The 21,086-nt window shown below is 41.4% G+C and overlaps 1 protein-coding gene across 2 annotated transcripts in view; it reads right to left on the reverse strand.

The window, feature by feature from the left end:
• The window catches only part of STX7 (syntaxin 7), a 40,319-nt gene extending 19,493 nt beyond the window's left edge, over positions 1-20,826 (reverse strand). For both annotated transcript variants that reach the window (XM_033103285.1, XM_033103286.1), the window contains exons 1-2: positions 20,686-20,826; positions 15,645-15,795 (exon numbers count right to left, since the gene is read on the reverse strand). In XM_033103285.1, coding sequence (XP_032959176.1) covers positions 15,645-15,729 — 85 coding nt within the window. In that variant the 5' untranslated portion in view covers positions 15,730-15,795; positions 20,686-20,826. The remainder of the gene's footprint in view (positions 1-15,644; positions 15,796-20,685) is intronic.
• Positions 20,827-21,086: the final 260 nt, after the last annotated feature.

The raw sequence follows: 21,086 nt of genomic DNA on the forward strand, positions 1-21,086 counted from the left end.
GCTGACCAGCAAGCCTGGAGCCAGGCAGCCCGATTTGGAAGCCTGACCTCACTGCTTCCTGGCCGCTGACCGTGGCCAGTTTTCCTACTCTCTCCAAGCTCTAACTGCCGCAACAGTCAAGTGGAGAGGAAAATCACTTCCTTCTCAGTTATCACGAATTTCCACTGAGAACAAGGTACGTAAGCACCGTGTACTGGATAATAAGAGCTCGATAAAGGAGAACGGACAGTATGAACTGGTTTAGTTTTTCTCTTGAAAGTCAGAAATGAATAATAAGAAGATTCTTATTAACATAAGTAACTACTGTGAACCATGCTTTAGGAAGGTACTAAAGCTTAATTTCTGATATAGTTACGGCAACTGCAGAGATGATGATAAATACCAACTGACAGGAGATAGTTATATCCCACGTTTAGGAGGGAAGTTAGCTACCCGTCAGTGACAAGCATCTAATAATTAGTAGGTACACACAAGTGATATAATTGAAACTGAACTAGAAAAAAAAAAACAAGAAACAGACTCTGTTTTAGACTCAACTCCTTCCTCATCTATTAAACCCTCCACCTGTTTTGAACAGTGGTTTGGAGTACTACAAGAGATGATACGTATGGAAACTGGAACGTTGACTATAATTAGAGAATCATTAGGTTAGGCTCATTTCAAAGTACAAGGTGTATAGGATAATATAGCACGAGAAAATACCTATATCGTCTCACTGAAAATAAGTATCAACACAAAAAGTTTCTAAGAAAAAAAAATCAAGTAAATTCGGTCTATTTCATATATCAAGAAAAACCAAAAAAAGTGTATTGTAATTCCAAAAAGCACATCCCAAGTGGAGAAACTCCTAGAGAATCTGAAAGAAAGCTACTAAAATAATTATGGGCTTTTTTCCAAACAGGCGCTATCTCATGCTCTGTCTTGTGACCGGAACAGACGGCTTATTTTCTTCGTAAAAGAACTGACACAAATTATGGACAGGAGAAAGGGCGGGGAGGAAGATGAAGGATCTTCTAAAGGATGCGTCCTGAGTGGAGAAGACCCAGGGCCCGACCCACTGGTTTGCCGTGCTCTCCTCCTTGGCACGCAAACACCTGTGGGCCTCCCCTGCTTCCACGAAGCAATCTCACATTTAGAACATGCTTAATTTTAAATTTCTCATTGGTTTTCTTCCTAGATACTTCAAAGGTATAAAGGCACACAGGTTAACAAAATGGAAATTCGGGGCATCTAAAAGCTATTGTAGAATACAGGGTTAGATCTGAAGGTGTGCTTCTTAAAAATAAAGTACAAAAAAACAAATCATTTGAGAACTATATGTCAATAACACTTTGGATTTCTAAGATGGCCGGGACACTGCAAGCTCTCTCTTAGCAAAGATACTCAATCCTAACATTTTATCACACGGACCTGCTCAGTTAAGCGGCTGAGACTCTAGAATCAGAAGGCCCAGAGGAGGATGTGGCTGCTTGAGAAGGGGAGCTGTGTAAGCAGCAAACACAGGCGAGGACTTGGGGAAGCAGGTTCAAAGCCCGCCCCGGAAAGAAAACTCTTATCCAGGCTTCCCCTGTGCCTCTTAAGTCATGTGTAAAAGAGACAGTGCTTTGTTATAATGTTCTTGGAAATACAGTTGTACTGTCACTGGTGCCTCAATCATATGGTTCTTGAAAAGAAAACCAACCAACCTGTGTGAGTTTTAGACTATGCAACAGATCTATGCTCTTAGCAAAGTTAGGTTTTCAAAAACATGAGAACAGTACAAAAGAGCAGAACCACATTTTGTTCCCTCTTCAAGGCTTTCTTGTACGTGCCACTTGAAGACCTGTGAGTTTTCAGTAATTTTATTTTAAAAACGGCACAACTTATGATTGTAAAGCATTTTATCATGTTTTCTGAAAACAGTTGTTCTTGGTTTGCTTATGTAGAGTCCTGCCTTATTGTTTTTCTTTATTTATGACAGAATGTACGGAATCTGTTTTGTAGTTTTAAATTTTGAAACAATCCTTTATATAGTAAAATAAAGGATCTCAAAAAAAAAAGAGGGGAGGGAAGTACGGTGAACCCTCACTCTTTCCAGTTCCCCAACCTTCTTGATCCCTCCTTGGCCCACCTCCTTGAAGAGCTTCTTTCCTGTCATCCACCAGGCGGCCCAGTAATTCTCTGGCTCCCAAAGCAGCCAAGTATCAGCCATGTCACGAAGTTCACCTCCAGTTTATATGGCAGTGACTCCCAAATCGTTACCTCAGTCCTAATTTCTGATCAGTTCTGTCTGCTGAGATTCAGATGTTGCTAAAACACTGAAAATGGATTTCGGCTTCCTATAGGAACATAGTAGAAGTTTGTTTCTAAATCTTCCCTTTTCTTTCCTCCTCAAGTCAGATAGAACAAGCGGGTAAGGGTGAAGGAAACCCACCAAAGTTGCATTTTCAGAACCATTAACACAATGAAAAAAAAATCTGAAAAAATATGTACATGTGGCCAAAAGTAACAGAAAAGAGCCTCTCCTGAGTGGGAAGAAATATGGGTGCGGCAGGGAATAGGGGAGTTTGCAGAGGGGAGCTAGGGGAGACAGAGCTCCAGAAGTCACCAGTAAATGTCCACTTCCAGAGGATAATCGCACCCTGTGTGGGAGCAGGAGCAGGAGGAGGGCTGGGAAGGAACCGGCCACTCTGCTGGGGGAAGTGGGAAGGAGAGGCTGGGACCACACTCAACAGAGCGAGCGCCAGACTGCTGATCTCTGAAAGTGTCATCTTCCTCTAAGGGGAGGCAGATGCCTTAGAAAGAGGGGCCTGTGCATCTTGGGGCCAGTGGAGTGATGGGGGCACATCAGGACTGGAGGGGAAGCCCTCCTACACCAGGCTAGGTTCTGAGAGGCAGAGGGGGAAAGAAATGGTGCCTGCCTCAGGGCAGGACAGAGAGGAAGGAGTCCTTGAGCAGAAAAACGGGGCACTTCCCTCTTCACAGCGCTCTCCTGCCAGGAAAATCAAACTTACTCTACTGGATAATAAAAAGATATAGCAGCCACACAAAAGAATGTATAAAAAAAAATTATAGAAAAGAACAGCAAACTCTCTACAAAGAAAATGCAGCAGGGAAACAATGTTGCCACAAAGCAGAAAAGGTGAACATTATAACTCAAAATAGCACCACGCATTTTTTCTTAAGCTCAATGAGGCAACTGCAATTTTCAGAGATCACAAAAGATCTCACAGATGTCATGGCCAGATAATCGGCACCCTCGAAGTGGAAACTAGAAGAACTTAAGAAAGAAAGAAAGAGAAAGGCCAAGTCAGGAATGAAGAATGCATGCCAGGAAGCTCAAGAACGGGACACACAGAAGGCAGGGGCCCCCATCGTCCCCGCCCATTACAGCTGCAGTCATTTTCGGTTGCTCAGGCCATCACCCCACACACATACTTTCTGATGGTTTTAGCTCCTGGCTCACCGTCACTTCAACTCTTGTCTCAATTCCTCATGATTTCACTCACATGCCTATGCTACTTCCACCATCCTGGCCTTAGTTCTTTGCACGCTTCTCCTCTCCCCAAATTATCTTGTCCTCCACCCTACCTTCGCCACACACTCCAAGTTCCTATCAAAAGCTTTCTCGTTACCAATAACTGTAACGCTCCCCTAACGTCAGTTTCATGCACCCCAACACACCAGTCACCACCTCCCGTGCACCCAGCTCGTGCTCACTGGTACCCAGACTCCCACACACCTCTGACCCACCAGGGCCTTTGGTCCTACCACTTTGCCACTTTCTCCCATGCAACCTCCTCACGTCTTCACTTGTCTCCTGACCCGACTTAAACGCCTGTCAGTCATCACGTCACTCTCTTGCACATACCCCCAAGTCCCTCACTCTATTCATCTCAACCACTTAACAAATCCAAAACTTTGGTTGAGACCAACACTACCTCCATTACATGAATGTGCCATATGTCATTCAACCAAACCTCCTTAATGGACATTTTACCCTAAGATTATATATTTAAAAGTTGGGGAACTTACTATTTATGCTGCCTCCACAAATGAACCCTTCTGAGGTATATCTATTTACAGATAAAGTATGATGCTGACTATACGATAAAATTCTCCTATCTATGTTTCCACACATGTATTTAAATGCTCAAAACCTGTGTTCTATCCAGAGTAAAACCCGAGTCCTTCCGATTGTCTGCAGCTCCGACTCAGGGCTCCAAGGGCCTCCTCACCACTCCTCTAACACCCCAAGCACATTTCCACCTCAGAGCCCTTGTCTAGCTGCTCCCCCATCTAGAACATCCGATCCCCAGATAAAGGATGCATTCCCTTACTTCTCTGAATATTTTGTCATCACATCGGTAAGGCCTATCTTGGCTCCCCGTGTACCCCACTTATAAATGTAATCCCCTCTCCAGAATACAAGTATCAAATCCCCTCTGGGATGATTTTGTCACTGCTTTTCATGACACTTAACATCTCCTTCCAACACACTATCTAACTTACTTTATGTGTGTCTTCTCTCACTAAAGGTTAAAAGGCAGGAATTTTGTTTATTTTATTCACTGACATAGTATCCAGACACTGCCTAGGACATCATGGGTATTTAATAAATAACTTGTGGAATGAATGAATGCATACCAATGCCCCAGAAACCTCCTAGTACAGTAGAAAACATGATCCAAATGCAGTGTTACGTGAATCCGATTGTCCCCCATTCAAATACTACCAGCCTCCCCACTTAACAGCTGTATGAACGTGAGCAAGTGACTTAACCACTCCCAACCTAAATTTTCTCATCTGACAGAGCTGCAAGATCAAATAACAATGTACACAAAATTGATACAAAATACCAAATACAGGGCACAGAGTAACCTAATAAAAGTTAAAAGATACTTCCCTCTCAGTAAGAGGTTTTTGAATAAAGCGGGGTGTATACACAGGCAGTGCCAGACAGCTAAAACCGCGGGCTGTATTTGGGCCACTTTGCCCAGCTCTCCTCCCACTCCCCGCAGCACCTCCGTTTTCTGCGTGTTCACAAACAAGCAGGCCTCTGCGGGACTTTTAGCTAAAGCCTGCCACACTCCCCAGCAGGAAAATAACAGTCCACGGGCCAGGAGGGTCTCTTGATATCTGTGGGCATTTTCCCGGACCAAACTACTCCAAAGAAGTACTTACGGGTATTATGCAATATCAGTAAAATGCTACTGCAGCGATGGCTTCTTCAAATCATGATCATGATAATGACACTATAACAAGAAGGAACACTGGAAAAAATAAGTGTACCATGATGTACAGAACGTACAGAACATTATTTTGTATGACCTTTGGGTTCTTCTAAATCAATTAATAGGCAAACTAATAACTGCTTTAAGCAAAATAAATCCAGTCTGGACTAAGTATGAAAGGCAATTAGTCTTTAATGAAAAATACTGCTCAGTAGTTGGTTAAAAAAAACAACAAAAAAGGATCAAAGAGATGAAGATAAGAATTGTGGAAACCTCTTCCACCTGACAACCCTTCAATTATATGAAGCAGCAATCCTTGCCCCGCCCCCGGCCCCGCCCCCACCCCCGTGAAGCGTTCCCAGTGCTTTGAAAATGCTGCACGTGACCTCTTTACCCTTCTCATTCCTCTCCCATTGTTCACATTCAATAACTGTTTCTTTTTAAGAACTGAATTCACAAAAAGGTAATGTGCCTTTCCTTTAAGATTTCTTTATAGGTCTTCTTTCTCCTTCATTAAGGTAATTTTACATTGCAGTCAGGATAAAGGAGAGCTTCCCATCTTATTCAACAGTCTTCCTTCCAGTGTCATATACTGGAATCACAACATTCTCTTTTCTGAAATTTTCTGTTCTAGCTTTTGTCAGCCAACAAATCCTTAATTAGCCTCTGTATACACAGCCGTTGAGGAATATCATGCATAAAGACATGATTCCCTGCGTAGCAGAGATTATAGAACAGGTTAAAAAAAAATGTTGGCACTTAAAAATATATATAAAGACTAAAAGATGAAATAAAAAATTCACAAGCCAGCATCTTATTACCAAATGAATAAGAGTAGACTGCTGCCATAAAGTCAAAGGAAAGAAAAATAAGCATTTAGCCAATGGCACACTTACCTCACTTTTTGAAAATAGATAAATGTAGTGTAAATACACTGAGTAAGCTACTTGAGCTCATTTATTCCAATTTTATTGAGGGCTGACTCAAGCCAGGCAATGTTCTTACAGTACAGAAAGAGCTTTGAACAGATATATTAAGCCCTTTCTCTTAAGGCACTGACATTTTAGTAGGGAATGCAAAAAAACTCAGTAAATAATGACTGATAAATGGCATTATAAAAATAAAACAGGTTCATGAGAAAAACAGTAACTGGAGGAGACAAAATGATAGGTCAGGGAAGACATCTCTAAGGAGAGAAACTCAGGGCTGAGAACTGCCTGCCAAGAAGGAGCCAGTCACGTGGAGATCTGGGAAGATGTCTGAAGCAGAGGAGGAGCAAGTGCAAATGCCCTGAGGTAAGAATGATGAGAGGGCGGTTCAAGAAGCAGAAGAAGGCCAACGTGGCTGGAATGTTGCAGCTGCCGGGGGAAAGTGGTAGGAAATGCCAGGCAGGGGCAAGAATCAGATCATGGAGGACGTTGTGGGAATGGCAGGGATTGACATTTGATTCTAAGTCCCACCGGAAGTCAGTGTAGAGTTTTGAGCTGTGCGACACCATGATCTTCTTTACAGTTTTAAAAGCTCACCTTAGCAACTGTGTGGCTACTATTCACCAGTGTGGAGAACAGACTGTAGATAGGCAGGAATGGAAGCCGGGAGGACAATTTGGAGGCTGCAGTCATGTAAAGAAGAAATAGCAGCGGCTTGGACCTGGGTGGAAACAGCAGAGTTGGAGAGAAATGGACACATCTGGCAAGTCGAACCAGTAGGACGTGCACTTAGACTGAATGTGGGGAATGAAGACAGAGGACTGGGGTTTGGGGTTGGAACCAAGAGTAAGAAAGTTCATGTTCAGGGCAGAGGCATGCAGACGACTCACTGAGTGGATAGGAGCACTGAGGGATAAAACTCCTTGAAGCGCCATTATCTTAAAGTTTTAATTTATAAAACAAAAAGGGTTCATTCACATTTGGTCACAAACAGCATTCGTGTCTGGCTATGTAGGAGAAGTCACTGGAGAGAAGAAAAAGTCACTCTCTGTTAAAATTCCCTTGGATAGGACATTAATTTCCATACCTGTCTCTGTTCAATGTCAACACCGCAGGCATGCAGAAAACCACAGCAATGAAATCAAAGCTCCTGAAGTTTTTCTCCTCAAGGGAAAAAAACAAGTATTTTCAGATGTGTGATACTAGAAGTAGATCTATCTGATCAATCGATTGATCCAATTGATCTATTGGATGGATCTATATAACAGCATTTTAGGAGGAAGAGGGAGGGAGGGAGTGACGGAGGGGGGAGAGAGAGAGACAGAGACAGAGACAGAGACAGAGAGAACACACAAGTTTTCCACCCTAGGAAAAAAAAAAAAACTCTTACTCTTGGGTAAATTACTCTTGGGTAAATACACACAGTTCCAGTCAATTCACATTAACTGCTCAGGACTGAGGCTCTTTTTTTAAGAAAAGCTTGCCCTCGCACCAAAAGAGAAGTCGCTATTAGCTTCCCCTTTGCGCAATCATGAGTGAAGGTAAAAAAAAAACACAGACTCGAAAAGAATTGTATTCATTCTCGTAAGTAACAAAAGGGCTCACATTTCTATATAGACTGTATTTCGTCTCACAGTCCTATGAACCTTATGGGGACAAGAGTCAAGCACTGATCCTTTATAATAAATAAGGAATGAGAAGCTAGTTGCAACGCAGAAAAACCAACAATCTGTTTCCACTCTAAACAAGTCTGTGTTGGACTAAAAGCTTTAATATATAGGATAAAAACATGGAACAATGAAGATTCAACATAAACATTTTTCAGTCACCTTCTCTTAACCTTTATAACATGGGCTAAAGTTCACACATTTTATGCCTCTCTAGAAAGTTCTGCCCTCCAAAATCGGGAAAACACACACACACACACACACACACACACACACACACACACGATAAATAATGCATATTTTAGCAGAAAATTTCTGAACTGATAAATTCAGATGTGTATACTTTATATTACCAATGGATATACTTTGCTCATTTTCCAAAGGCTGTTAGCCACCCTATCTTCCTCCTTCAGATTATTCTTAAAAAAAAACAAAAAACAAACAAAAAAAAAACACTCAAATGCCAGACTTCTCATAGCACTGGTGGGAAGACTTACTGTAATATGTTTGTATGGGAAATTTTTATCTCAAGGACTATGTTTCATGGTCAGCTGTTATCATTTCTATTTATCAATTTGCTTCAATTCACTTAGTTAATTCTGACACGATTTACACTGGAATCCCTTTTGATTGTAACTCTCCCACCTCTCAATACTTAGAAATAATACCTACGTCTTAGCGGAACTCTAAATGGTCTTGTGGATGACTGTTTCTATTATGGGACTTTAAAAGTATGCACTACGGATTCAGATATGGCAACTGGTTTTATGATAACAGAGAGAATGATCCTACATGTATTCAGGATTCTTTAACTTTGGTTAGAATCACAGCCTGCTAAAGTTGGAAGACCACAATCCAGTCCACAGAAAATAAATATATAAGGAGACCAAGTCCTAGGAAGTTAAACAGCGTATGCAAGGTCACACTGCTATTTGGATCTGATTTCAGGAAACATGCATGCACACACATATAGCATGCTTTATTAGAAACTTTTCCTATCGTCTCATTGATTTTCCTACCTCAGCGATAGTCTGAAAAGTCTGATTCAAACCAGGAAATAGCAATATAAATCACCATGAGCTACAACTATGGCTAAAATTGGTAAAATGCAAAAACGTAAATGCCAAATGTTGGCAAGCAACTGGAGCCAATACAAACTCTGACACATTGGTGAAAGTATAAGCTGGTACAACTACTTTAGGTAACTGCATAGCTGTATCTACTATAGCTGAACATACACATATCTTATGACCCAGCGACCCAGTTCCTAGGTACACACGAGACAAAAAAAGCTACAAGAATATTCAGCATTGCTCATAATAACAAAAAACAAAAACAGATCCAAATGTCCATCAACCGTAGAAAGAATGAACAGAGTATGCTATGTCTGAATATGGAATATTATACAGTAATGAAAACAAATGACCAACAGCTACATACAACATGAATGAACTGCACCAACTGGAGAAGGAAGTCCAATATAAAACATATTCCTTGATTCTATTAGATAATTAATCACTGATGATGTCAGAAGTCAGGACACTGATTACCTTTCGAGAGCATGGAGGGGAGGGGTATTAGCATGAGGAGGGCTTCAGGGGTCTTGTAATTTCTGTTCAATTTCTTGACATGTGTGGTGTTGTAGGAGATAATTCACTGAGCTATACGCTAACAATTGGTGTACTACTATATATCTAAAAATGATCCTTTTTTAAAAGTTAAAAAAACATCTTTAATTATGTGATGTAGTTCAATATACTTACTCTGCTTCTATCAAAAACATGAGTTCTTTCTGTGTGTCTTCTTGTCCTGAATACATTTTCCTATCTTGTTTGTGTTTGTGCGAAGAGGAATAGCCCCTGTGAAAATACCCTCCTCTGGCTTATGTTATAGAACAGGCTCAGCCATGTCAACCCACAAAGGCTTGCTTATGTTTGCACTACTGTATACCTCACTGGTAGGAGTCTGTCTCAAAGGAAATACAGATGCTAAAGAGGAAATGGGTGTATGTCTCATTTCCAGATACATACTGCTAATAAAAATGTTCCTTTTGAACATCTCAAGCCAGAGCTTGAGAATTAAATCGAAGCATTTCTTTGGTGTATGACGGTTTTCTAGACCTGGGATAACAAACAGTTTAATTTACATGCCAACCCCAGTGCACTGGGAATAGGTGCCTAGAGCACTGGGTTGAGAAAGCCTGGAAGCCATGCTGAGGCCAGTAACAGAATACCACCTATGCCCTGGGCAAGGATGGCGCCCCAGGCGCGTAAATCCCCTGCTGACTCCATGACAGAGTCAACAGGACACTTTCTCTCTGGAGAAAGACATTGTCTTGATCATTTTAAATGCTCCACAGAGAAATCCCTAATAAAGTTCCAGTTTGTTATGCCTATTTCTTCCTTATTCTTAAAAAGTCATTTTAATATAATCTTTTTTCTGTCTAATATATTTTATGCTTAAGTATTCCTCTTTAAATGTTTTGTTTGATATAAATTACATTACTGTAATATGGTTTAAATACTTTGCTGGTATAGAAAATTGGTAAGACTATATTTTTAACAAAAAGTAGTTTAAGGAAAAAAGTTTTCTTTCATTTACGCTATTCTTTGCAAACCAGAACTGCCAGAATATAATACTAGTTAAAAAAACGACAATAAAAATACCCCCCAAACTCCAATTCTCCAGTTTTACTAAATGTTATCCTTGGGTTTCTCCAAGATTTAAAAATCTTTCTGATTGCTATTTTGTTTTTTGGTATAAACTAAACCATACAACTCAATATTTTGCAAGTTTTCATTGATCTATATCAAAACTAACATGAAAATAAACTTCCCACTGCAGTGATCAGAAAGACTTTAGTTTTAGTTCAACAGACGCTCATGTTCTAACTACAGGGTATTATTACCTTACTTACATCTTCCCTTTAGGTTTCTTTTGTAAAACCAGGTCATTTGTACAGACACAAATTCAAATATGCAAATGTAGCGTGAAGAGAGCACCTAAATGTGGTGCCAAGAACCATTTTATTCAATCACATCCAGTATTATTAGCATTACCAGATGGGGGGAAAAGTGAACTGAAATTTCACACTTCTGCCTTTCACTTCCATGTGATATCTTCACAGCCCGTATCAGTGACACACACTGGATACTAGGTTAAATTTTTAACAGTAACTAAGTCTATCTAAATCTAAACTTCCCTTCATTTAGACACTGAATCTCAGAATTAGAAAAAATACACAGTGATGACTGGTTTCACTAAATTCATGTCGCCAAATCTCAAATGAATACTCAACCTTGTCAAAACTACAAGTAATCACTTTCTCTCCTTTCCATACATTTCCATCAGCCTTCCTTCCCCTTCTCTATCCAGGGCCTTTGCCTGCTATTTTGTTTATAAATAGTCCATTCAGACAGGAATTCCCCATCTTCACACACCATGTTCCCTGTCTACACCACAGGACTCTGCACAGAGGATGAAAGGCGAAGCAGACCCTAAAGATCCATTCCCCTCCCCTCTAGCCTTCAGAGACATTTCTATTACAAATACGTATACTCACTAGAATCTCCTTTTTGGGGTGGAAAAATGCAACCCTTTCTTTGACCCTCTTTCTATTTCTATGGCAGAATCTACCAGCTGCCTACCAAGTATTGATTTTTCCCTTCTCTCTCAAATGAAGCAACAACCCCCAATCTTAGTGTGCACAATGCAATCCAGCCTTCCCCGCAGCGAGGTGTGGCCATATGACTACATAAATTCTGGTCAATAATATAAGCAGAGGTCAACAGGCTTCTGGGAAGTCTCTTTACATGAAACGGGTTGGTCCTTCTTCCTCTTTTTCTCCATCTACACTTGGAACATGGATATGAGACCACACTTTTCAAAGTCACCAGTTCGCCTGATCCAATACTCTGCTTTTCTCTTAGTCTCTCAGCAACAATAGACATAGATGATGCCTCCTTCAGTCTTGAAACACTATTTTTATTTACTTATTTTGTTTGCTGTCTGGAAATCTATTGTATCGTGATTTTCTTGTTATCTCATTGGTCATTCTTCTGATTCTTTATTCTGCTTTCTTCCGGCCTTCCTGACCTCTACATTTTTTAATATTCCAGCCCTCTTCTCTTTATTCACTCTTTTGTTATTATTTTATACCCATGGTTTTAAATGCCATTTATATTCTGATGACATACTGATCTCTTAATTCATGTATCTAAAACAGATGTTTGACATCTTCACTTAGATGTTTAAAAAACATCTCAAAATTTACTTGGCCAAGTGTCCATCGGATACCCTATAAAACCTGTACATTATTGAGTATATTCCCCAGATCGTCTTTCGTATCCCCGTGGCCATCTTGTGGTTACCGACTGTGCTTTCTCATCCCCTCACCTTCCCCTCATCCCCACCCCCCTCCCATCTAGCAACCCTCAGTTTTTCCTCTATGTCTCTGATACTGCTTCTGATTCGTTTGTTCATTTATTCTATTCTTTAGATTCCACATATAAGTGAGATCATATGGTATTTGTTAGGGAGACCACTTCATGGACGGTGTAGGTGCCTGACCACTGCACTGTACACCTGAAGCTGAATACTAGTGAATGGCAACTATAATTTAATATATATTTAGTCACAGGATGTGGAGCACAGCATAGGAATAGAGTCAGTGGAAGTGCAATAGCTATATAGGATGTCAGAAGGGTAGAAGATTGGGGGTGAGGTGTAAATGTCTGACTATTACATTGTTTTGTACACCTGAAACTAATAATACAAAAATAATTTTTTAAAAAAAGATAATACAACCTAACATATATATACAAATTATAGATATCTACTAAACTGTAATTAGTGTTTACCTTTGGGATGGGAACTGGGATGGGAAGAGTTGGGGGTTAAATGAAGAATTTTACTTTTCAACTCAAAAAAAAAAAGTTCTTGACCAAAACGAAACTGTCCTCACTTCTCGCAAAGCGTAGCCCTTCCCATCTGAGTACACACTCACCGCCACCCACTTGGTTGCTCAATGCAAAAACCATGGAGTCGTGCTGGAGTCCTCTCTTTCTCTCTCAGTCCACCCACATTCATCGGGAAGTCCTGCTGCCTCTGCTTCAAAGAGCATGCGTCATTTCTGCCCTCCCTGCTACCACCCTGGGGCAAGCTGCCATCTCTCTCATCAGTACCCTGTGATGGCTAGCGTGTCCCCCTTCTAGTTCCCCAAAGCAGCGGCCAAAGTAATCTTTTCGAGGTGCAGATCTGATTAGGTCTCCTCCTGCCTCTCCGAGTGAAATCTAAACTCCCTGTCCGGCCTCCAAGGCTCTAGGCGATCTGCTCAGCCTGTGTGCTGATTTCATTCCTGGCCAATCTTGCCTGAAGTGCTGTGTTTCAGCCACACTGGATTTTTCATTTCACTTTTTGCTTTCTATTTTCTGAACACACCAAGCTCCTCTGGACTGCTTTTTTTTTTTAATAAAAAAGCTGTGGCCTCCATCTGAACGCTCTTTCCCAGCCCCTTCTCGTCCTCACTCAGGGCACCATCTAAGTGAAGGCAGCTCCCCCTACTCTCTTGCTCTCATATTTTATTTTCTTCCGAGGAAATTATGTTGTTCATTAATTAATTAATTCTTTTTACCCTCTGTTTCTCCTTATACCGCAAACTACAGGAGAACAGAGACACGGGGATCTTGTTTACTGCTGGATTCCCAGGGTCTGGAATGGTGACTAGCAAGAAGAAGGTGCTCAGTAAATTATTTGTGGCATGAATAAACACAGACTGTCAAAATCAAGAGTCACCGAGTCTGAAGCCTGATTCCAGTGTTTAAAACTTTTAATAACAGACCTGAGGAGTATCTGACCACCACAGTCTGGTCCTTAATAGCAGGGATCCACTCCGCCTGAGGTAGGCAACCTGGCTTATTCGAACGTTTTTATTCCTTCTCAAGCCGACATCTGACTCCCATAGCGTCCATCCACTTGTGGAGGGCTTTCTGATCACGCACAATATGTTCCTTGGGTTTTGCAGCAGACAGTGCTTCACGTATCTGAAGGTGGTGACTGTACCTTCTCGTGGTCGAACACTCCTCATCTTAGCAGGTCTTCACAAGGCAGAGTTGTAGGTTTTATCACCACTCTCGCGAGTACTCCAGGACTGCCCTGAACTGTAATGTAGCCACATACTTAGCTACCAACTATGCCACAAATATGCAACTCTGGCTCAATTTATCACTTCTCATCTGGCTGGATCAACTGATCTCTTTCTCAGGGAACATGACCTGATTTAAGTTAAGCTTTACTTCCTGTCAGTTCAAGCTCACATACACTCTCTGATCCATGCAGATTTCATACCACTAAGTGCTTACTGCCTCTATAACCTCAGCACACCACAGCTATTTCTCCTTCTTCCCAAAACTTCTGACACCATTTCGCTGGAGGAGGCCTGCCCTATTCTTTGGAAGAAGGTCTCTTGGCCTCTTTTCTTCCTTAACGGTCCTGATTTCCCACACAGGTGAATTAAAATTATAAGCTCTCTTAATTTACGCACAGGGTAGCCTGAGGCAGACCAGCACTATTTCTAAGCAGCAGCAAGGGAGCTACAAAAAGAAGAGGCCCTTGTGGCTATCATCAGAACAGGTGTGAAGCCAGAAGGACAGAGGGGAGCCAGTGCCCCGGGACTAACGGGAACAGTCCTTGAGGTACTATTTCTATAGTCCCTGCTGTGGACAACATGACGCCTCTATTCACTGCCTTGCTCCTCTAAGAACAGCCAAAGAAAACAAAAAGAATTAACCCAAATAAGAACAAGGGTTATTTTACACAGCTGTGCACAGTGGCATGTTTTTAGAACCACGTGTAATTTAACTTTACTCCCTTTGTCCCAAAACACACTGACATCTCATTTAAATCATTCACGGAGAGTAATAACTGTTGGGAAGTTGATTAGATAAAGAAATACACTTTGGTTATCTGAAAATGTTCCTTATTTCCTCAGTATGTTAGCATCTTGGTAAAGAGAGAAGGCTTAAAGAAGCAGACTGAAGAATGAAACTATATTAACACTCTAGCAGAGTTCATGTAATGCCCAGAGGGCCAAAATACTGACCACAAGATGACTCGAACCATCCAGGTCTGTGATTAGGTGTGATTCAGGAACAAAAAAAAATAAAGTAAAACAAAATCTGCAGGCTCAAATCTGCTACAGTGACTTTTTTTTTATTCTTATGTATATTCTGAGGAGTAATTATTTTCTAATAAAACACCACATTGGATCAGTCTACTAGTATTCTGTCTTTGACAGTTGTAGCAAAGGATGACTTGTGCGGAATCCAGATAGTAGTTATTTTGTATAACTGCCTCAATAGATAAAAATGCCCCCTCCTTAGTTCTCCCCTGCTCCATACTAGTGTGCCATATATTTACCCTTTACAAAATTAGTTTAAACCATATCCAGTCAGATTTTATTTTTAATAAACATATGTTCTTTAAAATTTTGATAGCACTTCCCAGTTCCAAAACTATGAGATTAAGTCAACAAGTCTCATTACTCTCATTTAGACCCAGATACCTTTAAAGCAAACATAAGTATCAACCTTTTAAAATCTTAATTATGAATGAAATTGTGTGCTATTATGTGCCTGATTGTCTAAAGAAAAACGCAGTTAAGTGTTATGTCGTCTCATGTAATCAATTCTTATATTCACTCCAAAGAGTTCTAGCCTTTTAAAATCTGTTTAGAGAAACGCTCCTCCCTCTCCCAGTAGTTGTCCTTTTATAAATCTCCACCAAGTTCAGTTAAGAATTGAAAACAAACAGTGAAGTCAATTGAAAACTCAACTCACAACATTGTGTGATCTTCTGGATATTGGAAGAGATACGCTGGGCCAGCTGGGTGGAGTCACCAACAATTCCTGGAGTGTAAGACATGGTTGATTTGCTTGTGCACTAATTTCATCAGCTGTTGATGGGCTGCGCAGTTTGCTAAGCAGTCACCTACGTAATATAAAAGAAAAGTCACATAATTGTGTTTTTAGTTACTGGCTTACATTTTCCACAGTCAATTTGGGAAGTCACAAGTACAAACTTGATTAACCAACAGGATAGAAATCTATCAGAGGGGCACAACAAATAGTAAAATGCTTATGTCTATCAAAAAAAACTAAACTTTAAAGGACAGAACTGAGTTAAACATGTTAAAACAAAATATGGTTCAAATTGTACACTCCCTTTGAACTTCTCTGATCTCTCTAAGGAAGAGTTATTAAGTCCCTTTTCTGTGTATAGTTTTAATTGTTTCTATATTTTCTCTTTAAACTGCGAGCAACTATAAGGCAGGCCCCACAGGCCACTTATCTTTCTCCAACATTTAACATTGAAAACAATTCCTGGCACAGACAGGTATTTAAATATTAAAAGGAAAACAGACTTCAGGCTATCCTGAGAAATTTCACTACCGTATCTACTTTAACACAGGTAAGAACAGCTCAGGAACATATGATTAATGGATCTGTAATTTTAATGGGAAAGAAGGTCCAATTTGAAAGAGCAAAGTCAACAAGTGAGGAAAAAAAAAGCAATGCCCTGTAAAATGCTCATCATACATATACCTTCCTGACAGAGCAAGGAGAACAACTCTCCTCGTCCAGAAGCCAGCGTCTTAGGATAGGAAGCTAAGCTGGGATACTGCTTTCGGGAGGAGGTAAGATGAAATTCTTTTCTTCCTCAATCCACCCCACACCATTCAGTTTGCAAAGACAGGATGAAAAGGGGTGCCCTATGTATAGGACCATGTCCAACAAAGAATTTCAACTATTCGTACACTATCTTTTCACTGAGTGTGCACTGAATACTGCAAAGTTGTAGGAGGTCAACTTGTAATCCAACTCTGCTACGAGTCTGCTACCTGCCCACCATTCAAAGAAGCACTTGGGAGCTGTAAGCAAATAAACAAAACAACAAAGATAAAGGATCTTCCCAAATCAAGTTTATCATTTAGGAGAAAGAATAAAGTTAATAATGTAAGAACAACAGAAGCAACACAAATCAGTAAAGGGTCACGTGCTACGCAGAAATGACAAGGAGTATGAAAAGGAAATATCACTATTGTCGCTATCTAAAAAAACTTATGAAACAAAAATATAAGACTTGGATACCTGAGTATGACTGGTGTCAAAGACATAAAGCCCAGGGTGGATATACCCAGAACATGTGGACAGGGCAACCACAGGGTGTCAAAGTTCCTGGTCAACCCTGTGTCAGATGATTCGTGGCTGGGGCAAGTGAGAAACAACACAGAAAGAAGGAGAGAGGGATGACCTAACATTTATTGCACATGTGTGAAGTGAAAAGCATTTCACATAGATTGTCTCATTACATTTTTAAAATCTCCCCTTTAAAGTAGGTAGTGGCCAATAAACTGTTTTAATGATAAGCAAATTCTGTGGCTTATAAAGATTAAGTAACTGGAAAGGTAACCCAACCCACCCACCAGGTGGAGGTGGGATTCAATCCCAGGGCTCTGGTTCCAAAGCTACCCATGCTTGGCTACCACACAAAGCTAATGTCCCAGAATAGGGCGAGCCCTGGATGCTAGGTTTGGTTTGAATATGTTGCGATAAGAAACCACTGGAGATATCTGGTAGGGGAGAAGAGGCCACAAGGAAATAGGTGTCTTTGTTCCAAGGGTCAGCGCAGGCAGAAGGTGCAACAGTTGACTGTTAAGATAGGTAAACAGTACTGATTCCATGCCTGAAATTCTGGTGCATCGTGGAATGTGCCTGGCCACCCTGGAATTCCTGGGCACTTTTAGATGCTCTCCACTCTCCTCCATCAATCCACAAGTCCAATTTATCTATTCTGAGCCTTCTGGACCTCATCAAGACCTATAGACCCAAAACCAACTTCATAAAAGAGTAAAATCAAACCTCAACTCAGACAGCAGAATCACTGTAGCAGAGTGGCAGGAATAAACTTCCTTCCAGGTAGCCTTGGACTTGGGCCTGCAGCCACCTGCAGTGCTGGGGCTCACACAGAACAAGGCTGGACCTGGGGATTCAATGAGACCAACACTCTCCCAAGCATCCTACAAACCACCAATTGGATTTCTAAATCCTGCATCTTTTCTCTTTTTTTAGAGCTTTAGTGAAATATAATTCACATATCATGCGACCCACCAATTTAAAGTGTACAGTCCAATAGAGTTTGAAAATATTCACAAAGTTGTGCAACTATCGCATCACATTTAGAACCCTAAAAATAAAGCCCATACACATCAGCAGTCACTTCCCCTTTCTTGCCAACCTTCCGAGCTGTAGGCAACCACTAATCTACTTTATGTCTTCATAGGTTTGCCTATTCTGCACATTTCATTTGAATGGAATTATGTAATACATGTTCTTTTGTACACTGGCTTCTTTCTCTTAGCATGTTTTCAAATTTCATCCATATTGCATCATGAATCAATACTTCATTCCTTTTATTGCCAAATAATATTCTACTGTATGGATAGAGACCATTTTCTGCTGGCTCAATGACATTTTTCTTTTTCCTTTCCTTCTATCAACTAGAGCTCTAGAAAAACTGGCACACAGCCAACACAAACACAGTGAATGAGGAAATGTTCCTTTTCTTATTTATGTACTCTCTTAGATGGGCCCTCCATCGATATGCACAAATACATCTATACACAAAGCAACAGAAAAGTCAGTTTCACTTTCTTAAGCATGAGGACCAGCGTAAAGAACTGGCCTTCCCTCCACCTCATGTCCCAAAGTGTGAAAATATATTTCTGTCAAAATATAGCATTTGACGGAAAAAGCAATGTTTTTTTTCTTTATATCTGAATTTAAAGAAAGTAATAATCTAAAAAACAAGAAGAAGAGGCATCTTGAAATATTTTATGTGTTTTTAAAGGTCTTTCTATAAACCAATTAATGAGGGGCAGGCAGTCTATTTTGTTGACTGCTGTATTCTCAGTACCTGGCTATATAATAGGTGCTTAATAAATATTTGTAGAATACTGAATACAGGTACCTATTTCCTAAAAACACACAACCAGTTTGAGGGTAAATATCACCATTTCTAAGACACTGAATTCCAGCACCTTCTTTCAGATCCTGAATGTCCCAGGCTAATTGCTTCCTTGGTGCCATTTCCTACCCCTAGAAAACTCTTCCCATGACCTCCATGTGACTGGCTCATTTTTTCCCAGCAAGGTCTCATCACATGCTAGGGAAGTCTTCGGTGACCACTCCCATCTGAAGTGAGATGTCACCACCCCGGCACAATCTGTTGATCTCTCTAACTTACTGTATCATAGTGCTAATCACCATCTAAAATGATCTAATTAGTATATTGCTTATTATCTATCCCCACCTCTGGAATATACATGAGAGAGAGAACCTTGGAATTTAGTGTCAGGTGCATGGCAGATGTTCCATGAATGGAAGGGTGATTACTCTATGGACCTGAGCATTCTCCAGATCAACTAGATTAACCACGTTCTTTATCTCAGCTCTTCCATCTGTTAAAACAGTATATTATTTGGCTTTAGTTCACAATACAAAGGATTATTTTTCATCCTTCCATACACTAAGTTTCCAAATTAAATAGAATCACGGCAAACTTTACTCAGACTTACTTCAGGTTTTACACATTTTTCAACCACTGGCACTTGGCTAACGTTTGTAACCCTAACCAAAACTACATTTGACTTTGTTATGGGGAGCAGCCCAAGTGAAATATCTAAAGAAAAATGATGCAGACGTTAATGAGTTAACACGGTATCATATCAACTTCTACAGAAACTTTGAAACTAGAGCATAATTCTGAACTTGTCACAAGTAGTTTGAGACAAACTCCTCAAAGTGGCCTGTCAAGCAGAGGTCTGTTCACATCACAATGCACAGTGTAACCGTGCTATCAGTTTATGCCGAGTGAGGTTCAGGCCACCCCTCAGAAGAAACCTGCACTCCCAGCATTACTAAACAGAACCGGACTTCATAATCATTTCCTTTTCTTTCAGATTCTGTGCAAGTTAATATATACATTTACCGGAATGAAACAAAAATGAATGTAAGTAAGAGCCAAGCAAATACAAGGCACTTGAGAAAAAAAAAAAAAAATATATATATATATATATAGCATTTGACCAGAAAAGCACTGTTATTTTTTTCTCCAAGTTTGATTTGAAAGAAAGTAACCTGAAAAACAAGAGGGGGAGGTATCTCGAAATATTTTACGTATTTTTAAAGATCTTTATATAAAGCAATTAATGACATGTACTGAGAAGACCAAGTTAGCTTTATCAAGCCAAATAGAAAATCAACAATGAGTCCCTGAATAAACGTATACGGTTCCTTTACTGTAGCCATATGTTTTTAGTTCCTTTATATCCGGGAAGAGAACTTTAAAATGTGTTTTCTAAATCCGAGAGTTAAAAAGAGGAAGAGGTCAACTCGTCTTCTGCTCGAGGCCGAAGCTGGATTCCTGGATTCCTGAGCAGCAGCCGGAGTCGGCTCCCGGGCGGGCTCCGCACGGGGGCGCGCAGCCCGCAGGTGCGCCTGAGTGACCGCGGCACCGCGCGCCCGAGGGGCGGCCGGGGAGGCGGCCAGGCTGCCGGCGCGGGGCTGGCCCGACGGGCCGGGCCTCCAGGCCGCGCCGCCGGACCCCGCCGCGCACCCGCGCCGAGCCGGGGGGCGCGGGGAGCGGCGGGGGTTCCCAGAGCTGGGGAGCAGCCGCCCTCCGCCTCCCGAGCGCCTGCAGCAAAGAGCAGGGCGGCGGCCACCTGACATCCCGTACAAACAGGGAGGCGCGGCAGCCGCTGGGACACTGCGCCTCCGGGACTCCCGGCCGGTCACCCTCCCTCCCCCAGGTTCCGCTTACCCCAACTTCCTCGGCTTCCTCCTCCTGCTCCGGCCACGGGCACCCAAAGGCCCCAGAGCCCCCAGATACGATTCTAAACTGAAGGGTGCTGGAGGTAGGCCGCCCACTGCGCATGCCCGCAGTACAGCCCAGGAAGGAGGCGGGGCTCGCTTCCCTCCAATTGGCCGCGGGATGAGTGACCGCGGTCCTCTCCCGCCCCCTCGTTCTAAGCTAAGGAATGGGGGTATCAGCAAAATTGCAAGGGAGGTGTTTTTTGAGGCCTGACATACAGATGGTGAACGCCTTAGCTTGCGTGCAAAAAACGAGGAGGGAATGGAGGGCAGCTGTCTTCTTTATTGGGTGATGCCGGCCTCTCTTGATGCATGTCTTCAGCCCGCCCCATCAGCTCATGCCTGTCTTGT

Source organism: Rhinolophus ferrumequinum, chromosome 3 (genome assembly GCF_004115265.2).
Source record: "Rhinolophus ferrumequinum isolate MPI-CBG mRhiFer1 chromosome 3, mRhiFer1_v1.p, whole genome shotgun sequence".
NCBI classification, from domain to species: Eukaryota; Metazoa; Chordata; class Mammalia; order Chiroptera; family Rhinolophidae; genus Rhinolophus; species Rhinolophus ferrumequinum.